At 39.4% G+C, this 24,640-nt stretch overlaps 1 protein-coding gene across 1 annotated transcript in view; it reads left to right on the plus strand.

Annotated features, from left to right (window-relative positions):
* Nucleotides 1-24,640, plus strand: part of LOC126966605 (nucleoporin 88) — a 154,843-nt gene that overhangs the window by 126,766 nt on the left and 3,437 nt on the right. The window contains exons 5-13 of the mRNA XM_050810771.1: nucleotides 1,354-1,522; nucleotides 3,426-3,542; nucleotides 6,812-6,911; nucleotides 7,815-7,980; nucleotides 9,049-9,148; nucleotides 10,498-10,611; nucleotides 16,068-16,205; nucleotides 18,004-18,092; nucleotides 20,755-20,911. Of these exons, the coding sequence (XP_050666728.1) occupies nucleotides 1,354-1,522; nucleotides 3,426-3,542; nucleotides 6,812-6,911; nucleotides 7,815-7,980; nucleotides 9,049-9,148; nucleotides 10,498-10,611; nucleotides 16,068-16,205; nucleotides 18,004-18,092; nucleotides 20,755-20,911 (1,150 nt within the window). The remainder of the gene's footprint in view (nucleotides 1-1,353; nucleotides 1,523-3,425; nucleotides 3,543-6,811; nucleotides 6,912-7,814; nucleotides 7,981-9,048; nucleotides 9,149-10,497; nucleotides 10,612-16,067; nucleotides 16,206-18,003; nucleotides 18,093-20,754; nucleotides 20,912-24,640) is intronic.

Below are 24,640 nucleotides of genomic sequence, written 5' to 3' on the forward strand. Positions count from 1 at the left end.
ATAAAATTTTATGAATGGTGCGGGATTCGAACCTGCGACCTCTCTCGTTTCGTGCGAAGGCTCTTTCCAACTGAGCCAACCGTTTGAGTGACTTATCGTCATAAAATCTTGTATGCTTTGTTCAACTCTCAGGTTGTGGCTTCATCTACAGGATCTACTTTACAGTTGATAACCTGCTCAACCCCAATATTTGCATATTAAGAAAATGACTTGAGATGTCGCTCTTGCAAATCTAAACAACTTGTTATGTTTTTAAGTGATAACCCCCACTTTTGGGATTAATTACATAAATAAAACTGGAAACAAAATTTTATGAATGATGCGAGAGTCGTACTCGCGACCTCTCGCGTTCTTAGCGAGCACTCTTTCCAACTGAGCCAACCGTTCGATTGACGTATCGTCATAAAATCCTGTATGCTTTGTTCAACTCTCAGGTTGTGGCTTCAATTTCGCATCGTTCATAAAATTTTGTTTTCAGTTTTATTTGTGTATTTTATAAAATTGTGATCGAAATATATTTGTTAGATAATGTTAGTTAACATTTTATAATAGCAGTGTGAGAGCACCATAAAGGCACACGTGCCCTAGCTAGTAGCCTCGATTTTTCAACATCTCATTTTTAGCAAGCAAAATAGATCCTAGGATTTAAGTGTATTTTTATACCCAAATCTATATAAAAGGCTTAAGTGGTTGTCGGACTCAAATGAGAGTTATCAGACGCGTCACGGTAAGATTCTCCTCGAAGTGCCTCTAAGCACAGTAGCATTTAGGGGTAGCTTTAAATACAGCGCCTCCAAATGCTGGAATGATTTGCCGCCGCCTATTAAAGATCAAAAATGTTTGTTCTCTTTTGAAAACAAACTTAAATCTCTTCTATTAGAGAAACAAAAGTGTTTAGAGGCACAAAAATAATAATAATCAGAAAGTAATCAATAATAATAATAAAAAAAAAACACAAAATATACCCTATTTATTTTTATAAAAAAAAATCTTTTAAAACCCCCATTAAATTCAATCTAGCTTAGTTTAGTTTCTTCTCTTTTTGTAATATTTGTAGACGGTCACTTTTAAGACCTATAAATAAAGGAACCGTGTTGTCTACGGCTGCTGTCAACAGGTCGACTTGCTAGGTACCTACTGAAAATCAGTGTTGGAATTGGGGTGATCCTTATTTCAATTCCAAAAAAATGCTGAGTGGGTGTACTTTTCATGACGCCGTATTTTTAAAATTGTTAATTTTACTATGTATATAATGTTTGGTGTTGTAATGAATAAATGAATACTTTACTTTACTTTACTAAATCATAATAATAAAAAACTACTTAACCTGTAATGTTACTAAATTGATTTCAGCTCTTCAGAGTTCAAGGTGCAGGGTCCACTGTCGATGTACCCGCCCGCTGACGACAACTATGGCTCGGAATCGTGCGCGATCGCCGCACTTGGCGCCGTCGATACCCCAGCTGTGGTCGTCATCGCCACGGCATCAGCCGCACTCTATCACTGCTTGCTTCTACCTAAAGTGAGTGCTCACACCCTCAAAAGGCATAAAAAGCATTTATTTCCTCATAATTGATTCCTTTACAATTATTTTTGATGTATTTTGAAGACTGGAAGTGACATCAAAAAGAATTGTAAAGGGAGTAAGAGTGTTGTTCGATTCTAAGAATGGACTGTATATATTATTTGGTAGGCGCAATAAAACAACCGTGATAAAAAGGAACAATGCATATACCACCTACCTTTACTGCTCCTCGCCACACAGCATCCACCGGTGCACGGCACTACAGGCACCAGTGAGTACGTGATACGCTCTGACTATTACAATGTTGGCCGTTCAGGATTCTTAGTTGAATCAAAACTCTTCTCGGCACCAATTCCACTAGCTACAGCCTACTTCAAACCGAAAATAATGCTTGCATATAGTCCTTGACGGCGTCATGCAAATGAAAAATATAAATGCATAAAAGGCATTTATTATCTCAAAATTCCTTAAGAATTCTTTTTGATGTCATTTCTAATATACTAGGCACTACCACAGCTTCGGACAAATGGCTCTCTGATAGAGAAGAAACGGCTCAAGAGACTCTCCCAGCATTCTTTTTTGCGCTCTTTTTAATACAAAATATATAATATTATACTGTCATTGTTAATGCTTTAAAACCTAGTCCCGAGCTTTCCGTTCGCTTAGATATTCAGCTGTGGAGTAGTAAGATTTACTTAGTTAAAAATATCAACTCAACTCAAATTTGAAAGAGTTCGGAATGTTCGACTATTAGTCTGCGAAGGAGTGCAGGGCTATGTGCTATCGTTTTGTAGAGAGAAGAGTAAAGGTTATTTACTTCGATTGTCTTTTTTATGGGAAAGAAGTACAAACGAGCTTACGGGTCACCTGGTGTTAATTGATCACCGCCGCCCACATTCTCATGCAACACCAGTGGAATCACTGGCGTATTGTGGCGTGTCGTACGAAGACGTGTAATACGGTGGCAGGAATCAGTTAAATCAGCTCTTCGTAACACTCCTCGTGGTGATAGATGCGGTAGAAGACACACAATGAAGCGACGTCTCTACGCAACGCCATGTGATCGAGCCATAGAGAACTGTATATTTTATCCATTGACTATAGTTTAGTACAAAGGTTCTCAACGTGGGCGGTAACGCCCCCTTGTGGGCGTTTGAGACTTTCAGGGGGGCAGTAGAAGACCCAGAGAAAATTAGGGGGCATTGAGATGGCGCAGATGGGGCGTGGGTAGATTAAAAAATATAGTCTTAAAAAGCAAAAAATACACGAAAATACTCTAGTAAAAAACATATTCTCAAAGTGGGCGGTGAGCAAAATAAGGTTGAGAAACTATGGTTTAGTATGAAACGTGCAGTCATTTGATTTAAGTTTGAAATAGTAGTAATTACAGAATGATAATTGGCCACGAGGTATAATCCGGCTAAGTTTGAAAGCGAAAACTTGCTTAAAACAGTGGATTTCGGCTATCTCCCTTTTTTTGCAAGATTGTAGCCATCTGTCAATCTATCAATGACTGCACGTTTCATATAATCGAGTAAATCGCTTTTTTCTTACGACCGTTCCTAATATAGTATCTACAGATACAGATAAATTACTACCTTCTACTGTCAGTAATTAACTGTCAATAATCTAAAGCTGTCCCAATATACCCGATAAGTCATTCTTATCGCCTTATATTGGAACGCGTGAATTGCAATTTCCATTCAAACTTCTATCGCTGGTCGTCCCATTGACAGACAGAGTGTACGGATAAGGTGAGTTACCTTCGATAAATTTATTGGGACAGAAAAGTCAACGATAATTACGATTTTTATCTCAAGTAAGAGATAGATTCAATATTGGGAACGGCCGTTAGAGTTTCGCTGATAGTATTCTTACAAACAAAAATATTTTCTTTCAGCAATCAGATACAGAAGGAGACGAATTCGCTCTCTACGTGGTCGAATCCGTGGATTTGGACATTGTACTGAATACGGAGAATGACGTCACAAGCCTCTATCCGGTACACCTATACCCGGTAATCTTAAACAGATCATAGCTATTATATAAAAACCTGTTTTAAATCTAAGGACGTGCTATGTTTGAACTTCCTGTTTAGCCACCAACACCAGTGGGAGGCTCCTTTGCACAGGATGCCGGCTAGATTATGGATACCACAACGGCGCCTATTTCTGCCGTGAAGCAGTAATGTATAAACATTATTGTGTTTCGACCTGAAGGGCGCCGTAGCTAGTGAAATTACCGTGCAAATGAGACTTATCATCTTATGTCTGAAGGTGACGACCGCAATTGTAGTGCCGCTCAGTTTTTTTTTGGGGTCTTCAAGAATCCTGAGCGGCATTGCATTGTATTGGGCAGGGCGTAGCAATCACCATCAACTGAACGTCCTGCTCGTCTCGTCCCTTGTTTTCATAATTTAAAAAAATGTATATTCTTACATATAAATAAATTTAAGTCTCATTCATTATAATGTGATAATGAGATATTTACCATGATCCAAGGGCCAGACTCTCAACTCATGTTTTCACTATTTTTTAAAAGAGCAAAAGATTTGTAACAACCCTTGGCGCCTGTGTTGTTATGGGCAGTTTGCAATAAGGCAAATTCATATTTGTATGTGTGTCTCATGTATTATTATTATATGGAAAAGTATGACAAGTGAGCGTACGTGTCACCTGAGGGCCTGCCATCAACTTTTAATAAGCGATGCTATTTCGATGTAGTTCACTTTAGGTATCTAAACTGAATCGCAAAAATTCGTACCATGAAGTGCCTTTTACTGAATGGCGTTTGGATCGCTTAAGAAGAATGAACGAAATAAATTTTTCTGCGGTCCGCGGTGTGAGAAAGAGATGACGCTGTACAGTCGTTGCATAAGTTTGTCTCTCTTACTCGAACCATATGCTTTGCGTTTCGAAACCTAAAATGATATGTTTTTAGCGGTTTTTTTGCGTAGAAAATACTAAAAATACATTTTAAAATTGCGCGTCAAATTATAAACCATTAAGCCCGTTTTTGTACTTATTAAATAATAGTTATATAAATAATTATATATAGTTCTTTTAATTTCAAATAAAAGTTAGTTTTCGTTAAAATAACGAGTTATGAACGCACCTCCATTAATATTTGATTTGACAGGAGCACAGAGTACATTTTTTTTAATTCATTCTTGCGAACAGGCTATAGCCCGGGCCCTTACTGCCTCGTCTTTAGTATTTTAATTTTCGGTATTTATTTCAGTATTTTGTTTTACAAAAATGTCCAATAAAGTTTCTCATCTTTCATCAATAAAATTTTCCTTTTCTTTATGTTTTCACTATTTTTAAAAGTTATAAACAACACTTTCACTTTCCTCTAAGGCAGTAGCAACTTTTTTCCAATCGCTAACTTTGACACATAAGCTATCCAGTTTAGGTTAAAATATTACCTCATGGTACGAATTAATGAACGAACTAAATCAGTTTGCGATTCAATTACATCATTTTTGACATTCAATTGACGTCCTTGCGATTTATTCAGTTGATTTGACCTCAACCTTAATTAGATAGCTCTAATCACGTCGTGGTACGAAATAGCAAAGCAGTTCACTTTAGGTTGTCAATTGAGTCCCTATAAGAGTTCATGCTAGGCCCCCTGGTCTTAAGTGATCACCGCCGCCCACATTCTCTTCCAACACCAGAGGAATCACAGGAGCGTTGCCGGCCTTTAAGGAAGGTGTACGCGCTTTTTTTGAAGGTAACCATGTCAAATCGTCTCGGAAACAAGGAAGCTCCTTCCACAGTTTTATAGTACGTCGTAGAAAGCTCCTTAAAAGCAGCAATGTGGAGGACGGCCACACATCCAGATGGTGTGGATGATATCCTAACTTGTGGCGTGTCGTGCGAAGGTGGAATTCGGCGTCAGGAATCCAGGTGAAACAGCTCTTCGGAACACTCTCCGCGATAAATGTGGAAGTGGACACTCAATGAAGCGATGTCTCTAAGCAACGCCAAGTGATCCAGCCGTTCACTGAGCTTTGGATCCCCGACAATTCGAGCTGCTCTACGTTGCACGCGGTCAAATGGATCGAGCTGATTCTGGGGTGCGCCACACCAGAGATGACAGCAATACTCCATGTGTGACCGGACCTGCGCTTTGTACAGCGCTAGAATGTGGGTCGACTTGATGTATTGCCGTGCTCCGAACGAAGCCACTTTGGCTTTGCTCTCCAGATGTCCGCGGAATTGGCAATCGCTCGAGATTTCGAGACCCAGAATTACTAGGGTTGTCGCTATCTATCTTTATATATATATTTCTTGTGTGCGTGTGTATGTCACTGAACTCCTCCTAGACGGCTGGACCGATTCTAATGAAACTTTCTGTGTGTATTCAGGTGGATTCGAGAATGGTTTAGATTCACAATTAAACTACCTCCTAAACGGCTGGACCGATTTTGATGATTTTTTTTGTGTTGCAGTGAATTTGAGATTGGTGTGTGTCTTCAGGTGGATTTGAGAATTATTTTGATTCACAATTGCACTACCTCCTAAACGGCTGGACCTATTTTGATGATGTTTGGGATTGGTTTAGATTCTCAATTCCGTTCATATAGTGTATTTTAGAGGACTCCTTCACCGCAACAGCTGGACCGATTTTTCAAATTTAAGACGTGTGTCCGAAATTTCCGACAGAACAACGTCTGTTGGGTCCACTAGTCTATATATATAAAAATGAATTGCTGTTCGTTAGTCTCGCTTAAATTCGAGAACGGCTGGACCTATTTGGCTAATTTTGGTCTTGAATTATTTGTTTAACTCCAGAGAAGGTTTAAAAGTTAAATAAATATGAAAATTCTCGGAATTAACTAAAAACAACAATTTTGTTTTTCCTTTGATGTGTCGTTCAGAAATCAATTTATTTAAAGAATAGTTCAAAATGAATAACTACTTAGAATTTTTATATCTTTTCAACTTTCTCAGGAGGTAAAAAATAAACTTAATTATAGCTTACTATAGTTAGTAGATTAACTACAGTTGTTAACATAGGTTCGTTAACAGAGGTTTTCTTTTATGCGCATCATGGAAAAACTATTGAATATATTTTACATATTAAGTCAAGTTTTTTCCGTAGACACAAGGCCCTTTTCTAGAAAAAAATGGCGATATCTTCATTGGATATAAAGTTGATAAAGTCTGAAGAAATAAAGGTTTTAATAAGTACTACGTGCTTAGCCATATGTGTAAGTGGACGAAGTCGCGGGTATGAGCTAGTGAACATATAAATATAAATATGTCCAATAAATTTCAGTGCAGCAAGAATACCTACGTGTGTGTCCACGCGGGGGGAGTTCACACTGTGACCCTGGCGATTATGGAACACCTGAAGGACTACGCAATGGCTGACGATAGTGAGTAAAAGTAAAAGGAAAGAAGCGTGTACCCCTTCTTAAAAGGCCGGCAACCATAGGAAAGAAAAAAATACGGTAGGCTTTGGGTGTCGATGATCACTTATGACAAGTGAGAGGCTCCTTTGCACATAATGCCGGCTAGATTATGGCACATCGGCGCCTAATTCTGCGTAAAGCAGTAATAACAATAAAGTTGTTTATTTATTTCACAAAAAGTACTTAAAAACTAGGGGCAGGTGTCTCCCGTTAAGCTTATCGCCTGTGTTTGGACAAAATAATGGGAGTTATGTGTAAGCATTATTGTGTTTTGGTGTGAAGGGTGCCGTAGCTCGTGAAGTAACTAGGCAAATGAGATTTGACATTTTGTGACTCAAGGTGACGAGCGCAGTTGCAGTGCCGCTCAGAATTTTTGGGTATTTCAAGAATCCTGAGCGGCACTGCATTGTAACGGGCAGGGCGTATCAATTACCATCAGCTCAACGTCCTGCTCGTCTCGACCCTTATTTTCATTAAAAAAGAACTTAATTGTTCCTGTACACTGTTTATGTTGAGTTTATCGATGTTTTAGTAAACAGAAGCTAAACAATGTTTTGTAATAGGAAAAGATAATCTCCATTTTAGACGTCGTTTTCACTGACGTTGTAATAGTTAGGACACTGTCTAACAAAGCCATGTTTAAAATATTTTTTTTATAATAACACCGACTCTGTGTTTATTAATAAACGCGAATTAAAGTTATTCCAAGTTTAAAACTTTTCGTCCACATCTTACCTTTGTCACTACAGAATTACAAGACAGGGAGAAGTAATTTTAAATTTGGAGTAAATTTACACTACTTTTATTAGTGAGACAGACTTTGTACAGTGAAGATTCGCATTTGGACTATGGAGTTTGTTTGTGCAGGTGAGATGGATTCTGTCATATCGATAATCTGCGCCAAGTCCAGTTCGGCGCGGCACCTGGTGTGTACCAGCGATCGTGTCGCCCGCCCTCCAGTTGGCGTGGCCCTCTCTCCAGCGCCTCTACACCACGTGCTAGTGCTGTGCTGCGGTGGAGACCTGCTCACCAGGTGATCACTCTAATTATGATGAAAAAAAAGTGTGTGTGTACTTATGTATGCACGCAAGAAGTTATACTTCTTTGGCCTAACGAAGCAAAAATCATTGAAATGATTTAATCCTCGTTCTATTCTACGTTATAAGAAAACAATTATTGTATAAAAATCTTGCAAAGATGGCTTTGACAGTTAATTATTGAATAACGAATACGGCTGTATGGGCGTCAACCCTTTGCCTGTCCTAATAATGGACGAAGACACCAAAATAAAATAACGAATGATGCAAACGTCAGAAAATTTTAGGAACCAACATCTACCTGTTACATTTGTGTTACAGTGATGCGCGCGCATCTTAAAATTCCACTCTCATATTTTTTTTCATAACGCGCCTAACTAATGCGAGCCGCTTTTTGCTCATCACATAGCAAATGCGGTATCCATCGGGAAAACAACTTTTTTACACCTAATTGTTCATGCAAGATTATTTGTATTTGACTCATGCCAATGCCTAAAGTTGCCTGAATTTCGCGGTATGTCACATGTCAATCTTCCTCAATCAGCTTACGCACAGCATCAACGTTTTCTTTGGTGACTGCAGTTTTTGGACGACCTTGACGGGGATCATCACTGAGCTGGACACGTCCACGTTGAAATTCAGCAAACCAGCGATAAGTTGTGGTTTTGGATGGGGCTTCATCAACAAATGCAGAAATCATCCGGTCAACACACTGTTTTTGTGTTAAACCTCTTCGAAAGTCATAATAAATCATCGCTCTAGAATTTTCTCGAGTCAATTCCATTTTCTCAACGACTAAACAAGTTTGAAAAGACCTTGTGACAAGACCGAGAATCTTTTTTTAAATAAATAAATGGTATTCGATTTTTAAAACCAAGGAGTCAATTTCAATGAAAAAGATTTTAATATGACAGGAATAGTGGAAATATTCTATTCACTTTTAGTGCAGCCCTCGTATTGCATTAAATATATCGTTGTCTTGCACCCATAGTACCGGATATGCCTAGTTTAGGGCAAAATAATTTGTGTAGAAGTGTGTCAATATTTTTTTATTATTATTTCAGAACTCTCGAGCCATTTGATATGGAAGAGGGCTTATACAAGGAAATTCAGCTAAAGAACCCCATGCTTGACGAAGATGATATGAAGAAGCTTTTCAAAGAGGTTTGTGGTCAAACGATGTACTTACATATTAAAAATGTGCTTTATGTTGATAAAATCCCCCAAGACCAAGAAACGATTCGGGACTGGAACCCGCGTCTCTCGGGTTCCGTCCGAGCACTCTTACCAAATGAGCCAACCGTTCGAGTGACGCATATCATATGTCTTGTCCAACTGTCCAGTTTGTGGCTCGGAGGGAACCCGAAAGGTCGCGGGTTCTAGTCCCGCATCGTTCAAAATTTTGGTTACAAATTTAATTTGTATAATTAATCCCAGAAGTGAACAATATCACTTTAAAATAACAAATTGTTTAAATTCTTTTGACTATTTTAGTACAGTATTGATTCATGATGCAATTTGCTGATAATTCTTTTAAAATCATAAAAACAGTTTTATGTTTGCACGAAATAGATTGTATGACAATTGGTGGACGATCAGTTTCTAATAAAATGATAACAGTTATTTAGGTAATGTATGTTCAAGCGAATTTCGACCTAATTGTTTATGATTACTGTCGTAAAATGTCATAAAGGTAGGTCACGATCAAATTTTTTCGATAGTACATAAATTTCCTATTGGCATTATCATCATACATATAATTTTAAGTATTTAGTAAATGCGCCTCTTAAGAAGGGATTAGTAATAATAATAATAATAATCTTTATTTGCATTTGAATAAGGTCAGTTTTACAATCGGTCTTATTTTATTTATATTACGTTTCTCTTATTCTACCTACAAGGCATGCAAATATATGTAGTATAACATTTTATTTCATACAAAATTGAACCTAACCATTAAGTAATATACATCGAACGGTAAGATTTGGTGATGCGGAATTTGTGGACATTATGCGCTGGTTCAAATTAAGGACGTAGAAAATAAGTATATACTTAAATTAGGATTATATTGTAATATGGCGGAAGGAAGGCAACGTACCTACCTTGTTTGATGAGCTCGTTCTGTCTCAAGTTGATCTCCAAGTAGGTAACACTATGACTTAAACTTGACACATACACAGGTATTTAATTATTGTATAAAGTTAGTGCGGTGATTGCGCGAATCTCAATTTAATGCGTGCGGCGCCGAAGCGGTGTCACTCAGCGGCACTTCGAAGACAATAATGATCGTCCTTCGATTCACCTCGCGTAATTAGCGTATTTGAAGGCTTTTGTGAACGACTAGCGCCATCTCTGTGGCCTTGTACGCTGCCATTAGGAAATGGAATATAGAAGCGGTAAAGAGGATACTGAAGGAGGAGTAGGATAATAGGAAATAAATATATATAATATAAATACATAATATATTCCGCGCAACCAAGGTATGGGATTTATTATAATTTGCATTGTTTCAGAAACAAAAAGTATCGTTCACTTCGATACTGATGGAGATATTGAGTCGGGACATGTCGCAGCCCATCCTCAAAATGGAGCCCGCTACGGAACCCTCGCCCAAGGAATGCCTGGAGGTATGTAGAAAATAGACCAGCAATAATTGTGGTATAGGTATGTATGTAATCATAGTGCACCCCCTGGTGGGACAGACGCCTTAAAGTGAAGTTTTCAGAAGACTGTAGTGCCATCTGTTAGTTGGCCCGAAAATGAAAGCTTTGTCAGCTGTCACTCGCTTTGAAACCTTTTAACTGTTGATTGAAACTTGTCACTGCCCACTGGTCATAAAATGGCGGCTACTTCTAGCGTTTGCGCATGTATGTAGCTCTCGTGTTCCATTTTGCATATTTACACTACTAAATCTATCCTTTATGTTCTATGTTGTGACAAAATTAAATAACTAACTCTACGCGCAATTTCAACATGGTAAAAAATTGCAATACCTACATTAAAAAGTAGAGTTAGTTATTTAATTGCGTCACAACATTAAAAATGAATTTTATAATTTCGAGCTTATATATAGTTATTTTCGGGGCCAATGTCCAGGTGGCGCTAGTTTTCAAATAGACAGCTCATAATACGTAGAGAGGGCTCTCTTTTCGTTTTTATAGAATGACGAAAGGCGTTCAGTATATGATGAAAATGAATTGCGAATTCGTTGTAATATTGATTAATTAAAAAATATTAGAACATCTTTTCTTTCTTACTTGGCGTCACCATTATGATCCAGAAACAAAATAACAGTCTAGTAGTAATCTTGTCTTGATGAGACCAACATCCTACGAGATTTAAGGCGAGTCGTTCGGCCGAATAGATCAAGGGCTCTTTTCTGGATATAGCAAAGGGTAGGTCATGATTGAATATCTCGACAATGAAGCTGCTGATTATTAGTTATGAATATGCAAGACAAGTTGCATTAAACTAAAATAAAGCACCCATTCATAAACAATTTCATTATCCATGCCGTCGGTAAATATATTGCAAAATGGCCGCCTGTTGGCCGTATTTAGGCTTACTACATACTGTTAATACGTGGGAACACACAATAAAATACTATTTTTATTTTATTTTATATGCAGTAATAATAGTATGTATAATAATAAAATACATTTGGGAAAGCAGAAATGAAAGGAAAAGTTATCAATTAGATCCTATTTATCTAATACTAGTTGACCCGACAGACGCTGTTCTGTATATAATAAATAAAATACTGTTTTTTATGAATTTGTCAATAATATTTCATAACATCAAGAATTATTTCGTAAAATATGCTCCCTGTTGTTGTAATGAAATTGTTTTACAGCAGAACTGTCAAACTGTGCGTCAATGCCGCTCAGGATTCTTGAGAAACGCAAAAATTCTGAGCGGCACTTCAATAGCGCTCGTCCCCGTGAGACACAAGATGTTAAGTCTCATTTGCTCAGTAATTTCACTAGCTACGGCGCCCTTCAGACCGAAACAGTAATGCTTAAACATTACTGCTTCACGGCAGAAATAGGCGCCGTTGTAGTACCCGTAATTTAGCCGGCATCCTGTGCAAATGCGTGCCTCCCACTGGTGTATTTTTCACTCTGATCTTCGATACATACCTTAGGAATTCCAATCTTGTTCGCCTTTTTTTTATGGAATAGGAGGACAAACGAGCGTACCTGTTGTTAAGTTATCACCGCCGCCCACAATCTCTTGCAACACCAGAGGAATCACAGGAGCGTTGCCGTCCTTTAAGGAAGGTGTACGCGCTTATTTTGAAGGTACCCATGTCGTATCGTCCCGGAAACACCGCACAAGGAAGCTCATTCCATAGCTTTGTAGTACGTGGAAGAAAGCTCCTTGAAAACCGCACTGTGGAGGACCGCCACACATCCAGATGGTGAGGATGATATCCTAACTTGTGGCGTGTCGTGCGAAGGTGGAATTCGGCGGCAGGAATCAGGTTAAACAGCTCTTCGGAACACTCCCCGTGATAAATGCGGTAGAAGACACACAATGAAGCGACGTCTCTACGCAACGCCAAGTGATCCAGCCGTTCACAGAGCACTGGGACCCCGACAATTCGAGCTGCTCTGCGTTGCACGCGGTCAAATGGATCGAGCTGATACTGGGGTGCGCCAGACCAGAGATGACAGCAATACTCCATGTGTGGCCGGACCTGCGCTTTGTAGAGCGCTAGTATGTGGGCCGGCTTGAAGTATTGCCGTGCTCTATTAATGACGCCCAGTTTCTTTGAAGCCAATTTGGCTTTGCCTTCCAGATGACCACGAAATTGGCAATCGCTCGAGATTTCGAGACCCAGTATTCCGATACTAGGCGAGGCTTTGAGGGAAGTGTTGTCGAAGAGCGGTGATACGACAAATGGGGTTTTTTTAGTGGTAAACGTGCAAACTTGAGTCTTTTGGGGGTTAAATTGGACAAGGTTCAATTTTCCCCATTCCGCGACCTTCTCAAGAGAGGACTCGAAGACACAAGTTTCTCCCGGCACTGGTTGACGATTTCCCGAGAGATACCTGCATGGCCAGTGTATACGGCATCACCAGTGCTGTCGTTTGCATAGCAATGAATGTTGGAGGTGTCCAACATATCATTGATATGCAGAAGAAACAGCGTGGGAGACAGCACACAGCCTTGGGGCACTCCAGCATTCACGGGCTTCGGGTTCGAACAATATCCGTCGACAACGACCTGTATGCTGCGCCCAGTGAGGAAGCTGGAGGTCCACTTGCACAAGCTCTCGGGAAGCCCAAATGATGGAAGTTTGGAGAGGAGCGCCTTGTGCCATACACGATCAAAGGCCTTCGCTATATCCAGGCTAACTGCCAGGCCTTCACCCTTGCTTTCAATAGCCGCTGCCCATCTATGTGTTAGGTATACTAGAAGATCACCTGCCGACCGACCATGGCGAAACCCGTATTGTCGATCGTTGATCAACTGGTGACCCTCTAGATATACTAAGAGCTGACGGCTAATTATGCTCTCCATGTTTTTGGAGAGCAGGGAGGTAATAGCAATAGGCCTGTAGTTTGCCGGATCCGAACTGTCTCCTTTTTTTTGGATTGGATGGACAAGGGCTGACTTCCATGAGTCAGGGACTACGCCTTTAGAATAAGAGTGCCGGAATAAATGCGTTAGCACCGGCGTCAACTCAGGGGCACACGTTCTAAGCACGATTGGAAAATGCCATCCGGCCCGCTCGACTTCCTGACGTCCAACGAAAACAGAGCTCGCCTAACAGTTTTCTGTCTGAACAGTACTTCAGTCATAGAGCTCTGACACCGCGGGATGGTCGGCGGTGTTTTTCCGTTGTCGTCAAGAGTCGAGTTGGAGGCGAAAAGAATGCACAATAGATCGGCTTTCTCTTTTGCCGTATGGGCCAGGGTGTCATTCCTCATGTGCAACGGCGGCATGGACGGCTGGCTGAAGTTACCAAGAGCAGCTTTCGACAACGACCAGAACTTGCGTGTTCCGGTCGGGTAACTGGAAAGCTGCTCGCCGATTATGACGACGTGTTTTGACTTTGCACGGGCGATTTGCCGCTTAAAAAATCTGGAGGCACGGTTGTATTTCCTCTTAAGAAATCTGCAGTTCGGATCCTTTGCGCCCAGCGCCGCAACCCAAGCTCGATACGCCTGTTTTTTGCAGTCAGATGCTGCTTTAACTGACGCATCGAACCAGGGCTGTGATCTGCCACCGATGGGTACTACAGAGCTTGGTATAAATATGCAACGGCGCAGGCACTAGGATCATCCGAAGGGAAACAAACCCTGCCCCAAGGGTAGGATGCAAAAAAGGAACGTATCCTATCCCAATCTGCTGACTTGTAGTGCCAAACGCGGCGGGTTGCTGGTGGTCTGCGACGTTGGCGTCGGATAGGCACTACACTCCTGACCAGGCTGAATAATGGTTGAAGAATGGTTGGACGTTCCGAGAGGGGCGTCGACAAAGACCTGGTAACCATCGGGATGTGTAGTCAGCAGAAGATCCAATAAGGACGGCATATGGCTATCCACATCCGGGAGCCGCGTTGGCGACTCGACCAATTGGGACAGACCATACGCCAATGCAAAATTATGCACAGATCGCCCTGCGTAGTCTGTAGTACGTGATCCAAGCCATTCGGCACTGTGCCCGTTGAAATCACCCAAGACTACGATTTCAGCGGAGGGGATCTGTGCAAGCACGTCGTCAATTGCCGCTTGAACGCAGCCCATGAGATGATCGGTTTCTGCGTTACCACTATGGGACCTGTAGACACACGCATAGATGCGGACGCGGTCCTCTAAATCTACGCGGAGCCAGAGAGTGGACAGGTCCCTACCCTCAAAATTGCCGAGACGGCGACAGCAGATATCCTCCCTAACGTACACACATACCCCGGCATGAGGCAAAAAATTGTGCTCAATTTTGTACCCGGGGTACGTTAAATATGACGTATCGCTAGGTCGAGATATCTGCGTCTTCGTAAGGAAACACAAGGCCGGCTGCGCCGTCTCAAGGTGGTGGTGGACGGCGTTTAAATTGGAGTGAATTCCCCTGATATTGCAAAAGTCCACGTTGAGTGTGGAGCAAGGTGCCGTGGTGTTACTGCCTCGTTTGTCCTTGGTCATGCGCGGTTCTGTGCCCTCCCCAGAATACGAAGGGCAGCCCGAGCTAGAGTGCTCGGGGAGGGATTCTCCGACTCTGGTAGAGCCGGTACCCTGGGGTAAAATCTTTTTAAGTTCCGCTGTCATATTCGGGTGGAGGGGGGGGATGGCCACCGGTCCTCGACACTAACCTATGCGAAACATATAGCGGCACTAGGCCGCTACTTCACGCCGGTATTCTGTGCGAGTGTGGTAATTAACCCGGACGAGCATGGCCCGATTGTGCTGACGTCAAAAGACGGCAGCGTGACTCTCCCACTTCTAAAAAGCCCTTAGTCGCCTCTTACGACACCCATGGGCCTGGGACTCCCCTATTCTTTTTACGCCCCGGGAAAAGTACAGGTTGGTATATGATCAGAATTCACTCGTAGTTGGCGTTCAACCTAGTTACATTTCAGGCGTATAATCTGCTGGTTGATCGGCGTATCACATTAGTGCTGCCACAACAACAGATATTTGTTTCCAGCAGGGATTCAAAAAGATCTGCAGTTGGTGTAAGATTCTCCAGGTCCGGCATCCGTATAGCAACATGGTTCAAATGTTGAGTCGAAATACGGCCAGCTTAACCCAACAAGTACTTCCGTTGTTTATTGAATAAGCGTTATTTAGCGGAAATGCATAATTATCCAATTTTTGTGCGATTTCTTGAATATTAATACCGCCAAGATTTGTCTTTAATCAATTCGGCACGTGTCTTGCCAAACTGAGTCGACTCAAATTCTGGCACTAATCTTTGGCGAGTCATCTGAGGATGCCTCGTGTAGAGGCAAAATACGTGTGGAATTGATTGATGAAATGAAAATCTTAGCAGAATTTACAGATTATAGGGGTGAGCTGTGCTTAGGTTGCTAGTAATTACGATCTCTCTCATTCAACCAGTTTTATGGTGTGTTCAGATACTAACGGAGGCTACTGTGAAGCTCCGCAATGAGTACATGTCCCGACAGGAGCGTGCCACTCGAGCCCTGCGCGCCAAGCTGGAAGCTCTGCGGTCTCTGGGAAACCACCAGCGCGACTGGCAGAAGATGCTACTGGTAACAGAAATCTACTTTACTGTCAATGATGTTATTTCCTTACGCTGTGTATATACTACCTAATGACAATAAGGGACGAGACGAGCAGGACGTTCAGCTGATGGCAATTGATACGCCCTGCCCATTACAATGCAGTGAAACTCGGGATTCTTGAAATATCCAAAAAATCTGAGCGGAACTACAATTGCGCTCGTCACCTTGAGACGTAAGATGTTAAGTTTCATTTGCCCAGTAATTTCACTAGCTACGGCGCCCTTCAGACCGAAACAAAGTAATTCTTAGACATTACTGCTTCACGGCAGGTACAGTTGCACTTAACAGTAAGTTTAGAGTACAAGAGGGTTTTTCTTATTACTTTGGTAAGTTACTAAAGGTAAAATATAAAATTAAAGAACAAATTAACAAAACCTAATCAGCGCATAACTTCGTGATCTTGTGAGTCCAACTAATGGCCAACATACGTCTATATGCCCACATTTCAAAATACGTTTCCTGATGTCTTCTTTAAATGTCCACGTCTCACATCCGTATGAAGAAGTATGGGGCAGAAGTAAAGAAAAAATTAAGTTAATGAATAATTGTTGCTGCAGTGTAGTCACAGCTTTATAATATTTACAAATTGCGAATGACGGTCTGCGCATGCGAATCGCGCCGCTCGATCGCGTAATTCACTAAAGTTCTTGTATTATTGTATTCAGTATTATGTCTTTAGTTGATATTCGTATAAGTTACCTACACTACATTTACTACTACAATGAATATATATTATTTATGAATGTTCTTTAGATTATAATTTGTATAGTTATTTCTTTTTAAGTGTTTCATCTAGTGTGTGTTTACTGTTTTTTTTTCCACTTTACTTACTCTGTTAATATTTATAGTTAAAGAAGAAAAAATAATCGATATATTATAGATATTGTTGTATTCTCACGGCTCACATATTATATTATATAGTAATTAGAATATATTTTCTCTATAAGTGAATATTGTAATATTCTTCTGAGAAATAAAGTTCTTAAATCGTAGAAGTAACAGCGCAGTAAACGAGTGCACAAGGAAATCTTAAGACCAAAAAAGGTTCTTCGAGCCACTTCAATTCTGGTCTTGATTTCTTGATCGCTATTCCAGTTCTCATTTAACCACGTACCTAAATACTTGTATTTGCGCACTCTTTCGAGTTTTTGGCCTGCTACTATGTAATGTCACAAATATTACGAAACCGTATTCAATAGTTCCAATCATTTTATTTTCTCTTTATATCAGGTGACCGTCGCTCTTAAAGTACACGCTTTTTAGATGGTATGACGAGCGGTCCGAACAAGATCCCCAACGAGAAGGTACACTCCAGGGGTGTTATTGTCACTTATAGGCCTATTCACTTTGTAACTGTGAAAATTTATATGCTATCCGCCGCCTCAGTTTACCAGTGAGAGGCTCCTTTGCGCAGGATGCCGGCTAGATTGTGGGTACCACAATGGCGCCCATTTATACCGTGAAGCAGTAATGTGTAAACATTGTTGTGTTTCGGTCTAAAGGGCGCCGTAGCTAGTGAAATTAGAGGGCAAATGAGACTTAATATCTTATGTCTCAAGGTGACGAACGCAATTATAGTGCCGCCTAGAATTTTTGGGTTTTTCAATAATCCTGAGGGACACTGCATTGTAATGGGCAGGGCGTAGCAATTACCATCAGCTGAACGTCCAGCTCGCCTTGTCCCTTATTGCCATAAAAAAAAATGTTCTGCAGGTAAAAAATGTGTTGATATGAATCACATTAAATATATTGTTATGTATTTCAGGAGGATATCGCACACGTACACCTGAAGTGGGGGGCGTTGAAATCCAAACGGGAGCAGGCCGTGAACAAACAGGAGGACATAAAACACAGGTAGAAGGGGAACATTGAATGTTAATAATGGAGCAAGGCAATACTTTAAGCGAACCGATAATCTAGCGATCTGCAAAACCCAAGTCCAACTGCATAATATGGTGTATTGTGGTCATCTCTGTTCTTCTGGTGGACATAATATTTAAATATTATATTACGAAAACAAACAGTATTACATGACATAAATAAGTTAAAAAAAGTATACATCTATTAACATTTTACAGTTTTCGCATATAAGGTTCGTATATATAGGTGGGTACCATCAATCTGGAACACGGGTCTAGAGATCCAATATAACCTTCTAATAATTAACGTTTCAAAAACATCTTATGTAAACTTTGTCTATCCAGAAACAAGAGTGTTCCGTCTCATTCTCCACTTACCATAAATGGCATAGAACTACAGCAGAAACAAGAAGAAAAATACCTTAGCTTAAGAATAGACAGTAACTTGACTTGGAAATCTCAAATCGATCACGTCAAATCTAAACTATCATCACTATCTGGTTCACTTCATAGAGTTGTTCATTGTCTTCCAAGTAGGTCCGTCTAATGATATACAACTCATTAGTTAAATCACATTTATTATATTTAATAGAAGTATGGGGCAGCGCCGCCAAATTTATGTTAAAAGAACTACAAGTAATACAAAAGAAACTAATTAAAATACTTTTCCATTATCCATTTGTAACACCTACAGAGAAAGTTTATAAAGAAACTAAATTTATGAATATATTACAGTTATACAAATACACAACCTGCATACTAATTAGGAAAATTGTAGACAAACAGATACATTTAGAATTAACATTTATAAAAAAGAAACAAACACAAAATAGACGCAATAATGATCACTTCATACTACCAAAACCAAGGACTAGAGTTGAGACGTACTAGGCAAAATGCAATACTAGGTATGACGGTGACTGTGACTCAAAAGTAACAGCGACAAATACCTGTTACAAAATACTAGCTGTTATTTTAATACTATCTGTGATATACTAGCTACTGTAGTGAGGCGTATATTTTTCGTTGTTTGGTGTTACTTGTTAGCGCCATCTATACGTATTACATAGTACTTTCTCTTGTGGTAACTTCAAATTTCAAAAGTTCTGTTTAGGTAAAGCTGTACAGACCTATTAATTATTTTTATAGTTTTGATGTAATAAAAATAATCATTATACTTTCGTATTCATTATGTTTCAATACTACCTATGCTTAAACAGTGATCCTTACCTAGTACACAATTAAAATGTGCCCTTATCATACGAATAATTCAAGAATAAAGCAGAAATAAACATCATAAAAATATATTATTTAGTAGGTACTATCAAATTACCAATATAGGTTTTTTCTTTCGAAGAGGTGAGCCGTATTTTCCTGCTCGTAGGCACAATATAACTGTGAATAAATACGATTACGAAAAATGATATCAGAGACAGGGTCTTCCATTTGAAATTTACTTCAATATTTTAATTAGGTACCTACCTATCTTATCTTAACAATAGTATGTTAAATAAATGTATGAAAGTGATGTATCTATTATTTACAAATGTGTCTAAAAGAAAAATATTCAGTAAACAATAAAAGTAAACAGGGTTTTTCTTATCCCACATATTTTAAAAGAATAGTTGAACCATAACTATTTTATTACCTATTGAATTAAAAATAATATAACAGACCTACAAATCACACAATTATAGCTACATCAAAATACTGTTCAAAAAATACCTACTAAATACTTCTACTACCTAATTATTTGTTCAATAACAGGTATTACTCAAATATCAGTTGCTACTATAATACTAGCGGTTATTAAATACTTGCTCAGTAACAGTTGTTACTAAAATACTAGTTGTTATCAAATATAATACAATAACAGGTGTTACTCAAATAACAGTCGTTACTAAAATACTAGGTGTTATAAAATACTAGTTGTTACAAAATACTCCTAATACTTGTCACTGTTATTTTTGATATCTTGTCACAGTGACAATCGGTGATATTTTAATACCTGTTACGATAAATACGTCTCACCCCTACCAAGGACCAATTATGGACTGAAAACAATTACATATGAATGTGCTAAACTGTACAATCTTCGGATATCAAAGATGCAGGCACTTTTAATTTATTCAAGCTTCGTTTAGCGAAATGTATTGCAGATGATACTTCCTTTATTTAGTTTTATAACTGAAAAGGGTTGTACTTAGGCTCGAAGGACCATGAAAAGGGGTGCACTTAGGGGTAGATATATATATTGGTTTAATGGTTAAAGTATTTATTCACTTAAGATACTAAATTAATCTATGACACTTGCTAAATAACTATAATTAATGGTTCTACTGGTGAGTACGCGGATCTCTAAATTATAAAACTATTGCTTATGCTAAACAACAATAATAGTATAGATAGATATTTTGATAACCTGTTATTGTTATTTTTTCTTTGTTCTCGGGAGTATGTTCGAAGTAAATCCATCGAACTGCAATATGATGCTGTTCGATGGATTACTTCGAACAATACCTGTGTATATCATAAGGACGATTCATAGATTATTATTTATAAATATTGTCCTCATGTAAGTGACAGTTTGTATTTTTAATGAGAATAAATGATCTTTAAACCGAACTGAGATCCAAATATAGTTCGTTATTGAACAGATGTGCAGTTGCGATCCGGTACGTACGGTCGACGTCGCGTGTTTCTCCGGCGGAGCTCGAGATGGTGAAGCGGCTGGAACAGTACAAGCACAAGGCCGACACGCTCTTGACGCGGACACGAGCGCTGCGGGACCACGCCGACGATCACTTGGAAAAGGTAATATTTACCATATAACTATTAGACTTAAGTAATTTTTTCTTCTTTAGCCGTTTTCAACCTTTAAGGTGTAGGCCACCTTTATCTTATGCCATCTTTTTCGGTTTCCAACCACTTTGTTCCCGCCAGTCTTTTGATATCGTCGTACCACCGCATCTGCGGTGCTCCTTATTGAAAAGAGCGCAAAAAAAAGTGTGTATATCAGCTCCGATGCACGACTGGAGTTTTCTCCTCAAGAACGATTGTCTTTGAACAGGTACTAAACAAAATCAAGTCCAATGGAGTCGGTTACAAACAGACATACAGCATAAGCTAATAAAAGCGTATTATTTAAATAATAAAATAATAGGTTAGGTTAAATATTGTCTATTTGGCGCCTTATATGAAAATCGATTCTTATAAAGTAAACTCCAAAAAGAATGCTGGGAGAGTTTCTTGCGCCGCTTCTTCTCTCTCAGAGCGCCATTTGTTACCGAAGCGGTAGTAGTATCGAGTATGTTAGAAATGACATCAAAAAGAATTCTAAAGGACTCAATTTTGAGAAAATAAATGCCTTTATGCCTTTTCCTCTCTCACCCCACGGCCTCCATTCTATCACTGCCTTGCACCACGAGCCATGCTTGCGGGCGACATGGCCAGCTCACTCCCATTTCAATTTCGCAACACGTTTGGTTACATCGCTCACTTTGCTTTGCTCTCTGACCCATTCATTTCTCTCAATTGCCCTTTAAGCCACCTGAAGTTTATGGAGGATCTCCTTAGTAAAAACCCAAGTCTCAGCCCCATACGTAAGCCCGGGCAAGATGCTCTGGTCGTGAACTTGAGTTTGGAGTAAGCTGCCCACGCCAATCTTATGCGCCTGTCAATTTCTTTAGCCAGATACACACATGCTGTTTTGCACGCTGTTTTTAGCGGTACTATTTAGGATGTTGGTCATGATCTTGGTTTTTTCTAGGTTCATTTCTAAACCACACTGCTCAGATGCTTGATCCTGTATGATCCTGCTTGAAGGTCGTCCGGGTTGGCCGTAAACAGTACTATGTCATCCGCAAATCGTTGGTTACTCAGTCTCTCGCTCTCAATATTAATGTCACACTCTTCTCAATCCAACTTCTTGAAAATGTCCTCCAGTACTAGGGTGAACAGTTTTGGAGAGAGTGTATCTCCCTGTCTAATTCCTCTCCGAATTTTGACAGGTCGAGTTTCTGGTGGTAAGTTAGACTTAATTACCTACCTACATATTTACTTATTACTACTCATAGATATATTATATTATTTAGTTATTTTTCCCTCTCAAAAATATTAAACTTCTCATATTGTGCATTATAATAGTCAGACATACATGTCGGCGTTAAACCAGGGTTTCCTTGAATTGGCCATCATGAAGAAATACAACACTAAGATATAGATATGAACCGTCTTTACATGAAACAACCGCTTTTATAGCTTCCATACAATAGGTGAAACAGAGTAGATACTTCTTTTAAAACACAAATAAAATTAGGTATTGTAAAATAATTCCTAAATACAGCTCAATAAATGTTTTAGTGAATTTATATAACTTCAAATGATTTATATAATAGTTTGTTCATTTAATTTGAACAAACATTACGAAGTAAGAAGATGGCGCTGCAAGCAATTTTCGAAATACAACTAAGAAAGACTTATTCCATAAAATAATAACGATATTAATTCTAATACAAATTAATTTGAACATTTACACATTCAATTAAGTATTTTAACAATAAATGAAACATCAAACATCTTCAAACAATTCAAACAGTCAAAACAGTGTCTATTAAATTAGTTAGACCTTAATAAATAACAGTCATATGTTTACAAATAGCTATTTGCATTTAAATCTTATATATTTCAGATATATCTATAATAATATATTAATTTTAACGATAAACTAAAACATAAATATCAATAGTTGCAAACACTAAACGGTAGGTGGCGATTTGCGCCCATATACACATTCTTGAACTATGCAATAACCGACCGATAGACGGGGGTACTAATATCCTTAAAACATAGAAACTTGTTCAGGAATTAGAGCTCAGCCATGTACTAGTAGATTTATGTCATAATGTAGACTACATTATTACATACCTACTCTCCAGCAAAATAGCTATTATGTGGAATAAGGCACCAGCTTTTATGTCTGTTTCACATAAACCTATGTCCAACCAAGTCTATATGTGCCTAGTTTCTTTAAGAAGTCCTAGCAATAATAACTTCGTACCTACTTGTCTAGATGTATTTACCAAACTTAAGTATGTAGACTTCTTCTTAATGTTTGTACCTAATGGTTGTGATGTATAATGTTGTGTGGTAGGTATTATCAGTATGTAGTAACTTGTAGATGGTTTTTTTTTGTATACTACGTTTTCCCTTGAGACAATATAAAATATTTGTAATACACGGCTGCTTATTTTACGCATATGACGTCACGTTTTGTAGCCGCACAGATTTTTGCGCGATGCCTGCATGGTGTTTACCGCTAATTCCATTTTGTACACATACGAGGCTCCTTTGCACTGGAAGCCGGCTAGATTATGGGTATCACAACGGCGCCTGTTTCTGCCGTGAAGCAATAATGTGTAAACATTAGTGTATTTCGGTCTGAAGGAAGGTCCGATCAGGACGTTCATCTGATGGTAATTGATACGCTCTGTCCATTACAACGCAGTGCCGTTCAGGATTCTTGAAAAACCCAAAAATTCTGAGCGGCACTACAATTGCGCTCGTCACCGTGAGACATAAGATGTTAAGTCTCATTTGCCCAGTAATTTCACTAGTTACGGCGCCCTTCAGACCGAAACACAGTAATGATTACACATTACTGCTTCACGGCAGAAATAGGCGCGGTTATGGTACCCATAATCTAGCCGGCATCCTGTGCAAAGGAGCCTCCCACTGGTAAAGTGTGTATCAATACATTAAATAAATTTAAAATTGTCCCGTACTGTAAATCCCATATCTCGCTGAGCTGATCCTAATCTTATGAACTCATTTTACTCGTCAACTCGAAAACGTCTATTATTTATACTAGACAACCCAAAAGCACAGTCTATAAATGAACAAACAGTCGTCCGACGAAGCCGTCTAGACAGAGCAAACGTGCGGGGTATGCGGCTTGTGTGACGAGCCGGAGCTGAATGCGCTACTTCTGAATAAGTTCTTCTCTCCTTATTGAGTCGACAGTCACCTCACACACCCAGAGACACACACACACACACACATACAGAGTGCACTTATTGACCTTTCGGTTCATATTGTTAACCATAGAATGTAAATTGGTTTCCTACAGGACAGGCTACGCTTAGAGTAGGGACCAAATATGATGTAATATTATGTGATAAAGTGTCTGTATATAATAAATAAATACGGGCAACCTAAAGAGCCGCAACCGTGATAGCTCGGTCGATAGCCTCGTGTAGCTCCTCCTTCCTGCAGGTTCATGCACTCCGTATCATGTCCAGAGATGAAACCCCCACCTCGCTAAGTTTGCCCTAGATTTCCCTCCTGCTCTGAGACGGTTGAGCGACCTCCAGATGGGCCAGTTGAGATTTTATCCAATGTGTTCAGTGGACTGTTCGAGAGGCTGCACTGAGCGTCAGGTGCTATTCCTGGAGCGCAGCAGTAAACTTTCTGAATAAGTTAACAGCTCGGGACACGACTTTAAAGGTCGACGTAACGCGTGTTTTTTTTAAATTTTAAGGCGAA

The sequence above is a fragment of the Leptidea sinapis genome, chromosome 1 (assembly GCF_905404315.1).
Source record: "Leptidea sinapis chromosome 1, ilLepSina1.1, whole genome shotgun sequence".
In the NCBI taxonomy this organism is placed as follows: domain Eukaryota; kingdom Metazoa; phylum Arthropoda; class Insecta; order Lepidoptera; family Pieridae; genus Leptidea; species Leptidea sinapis.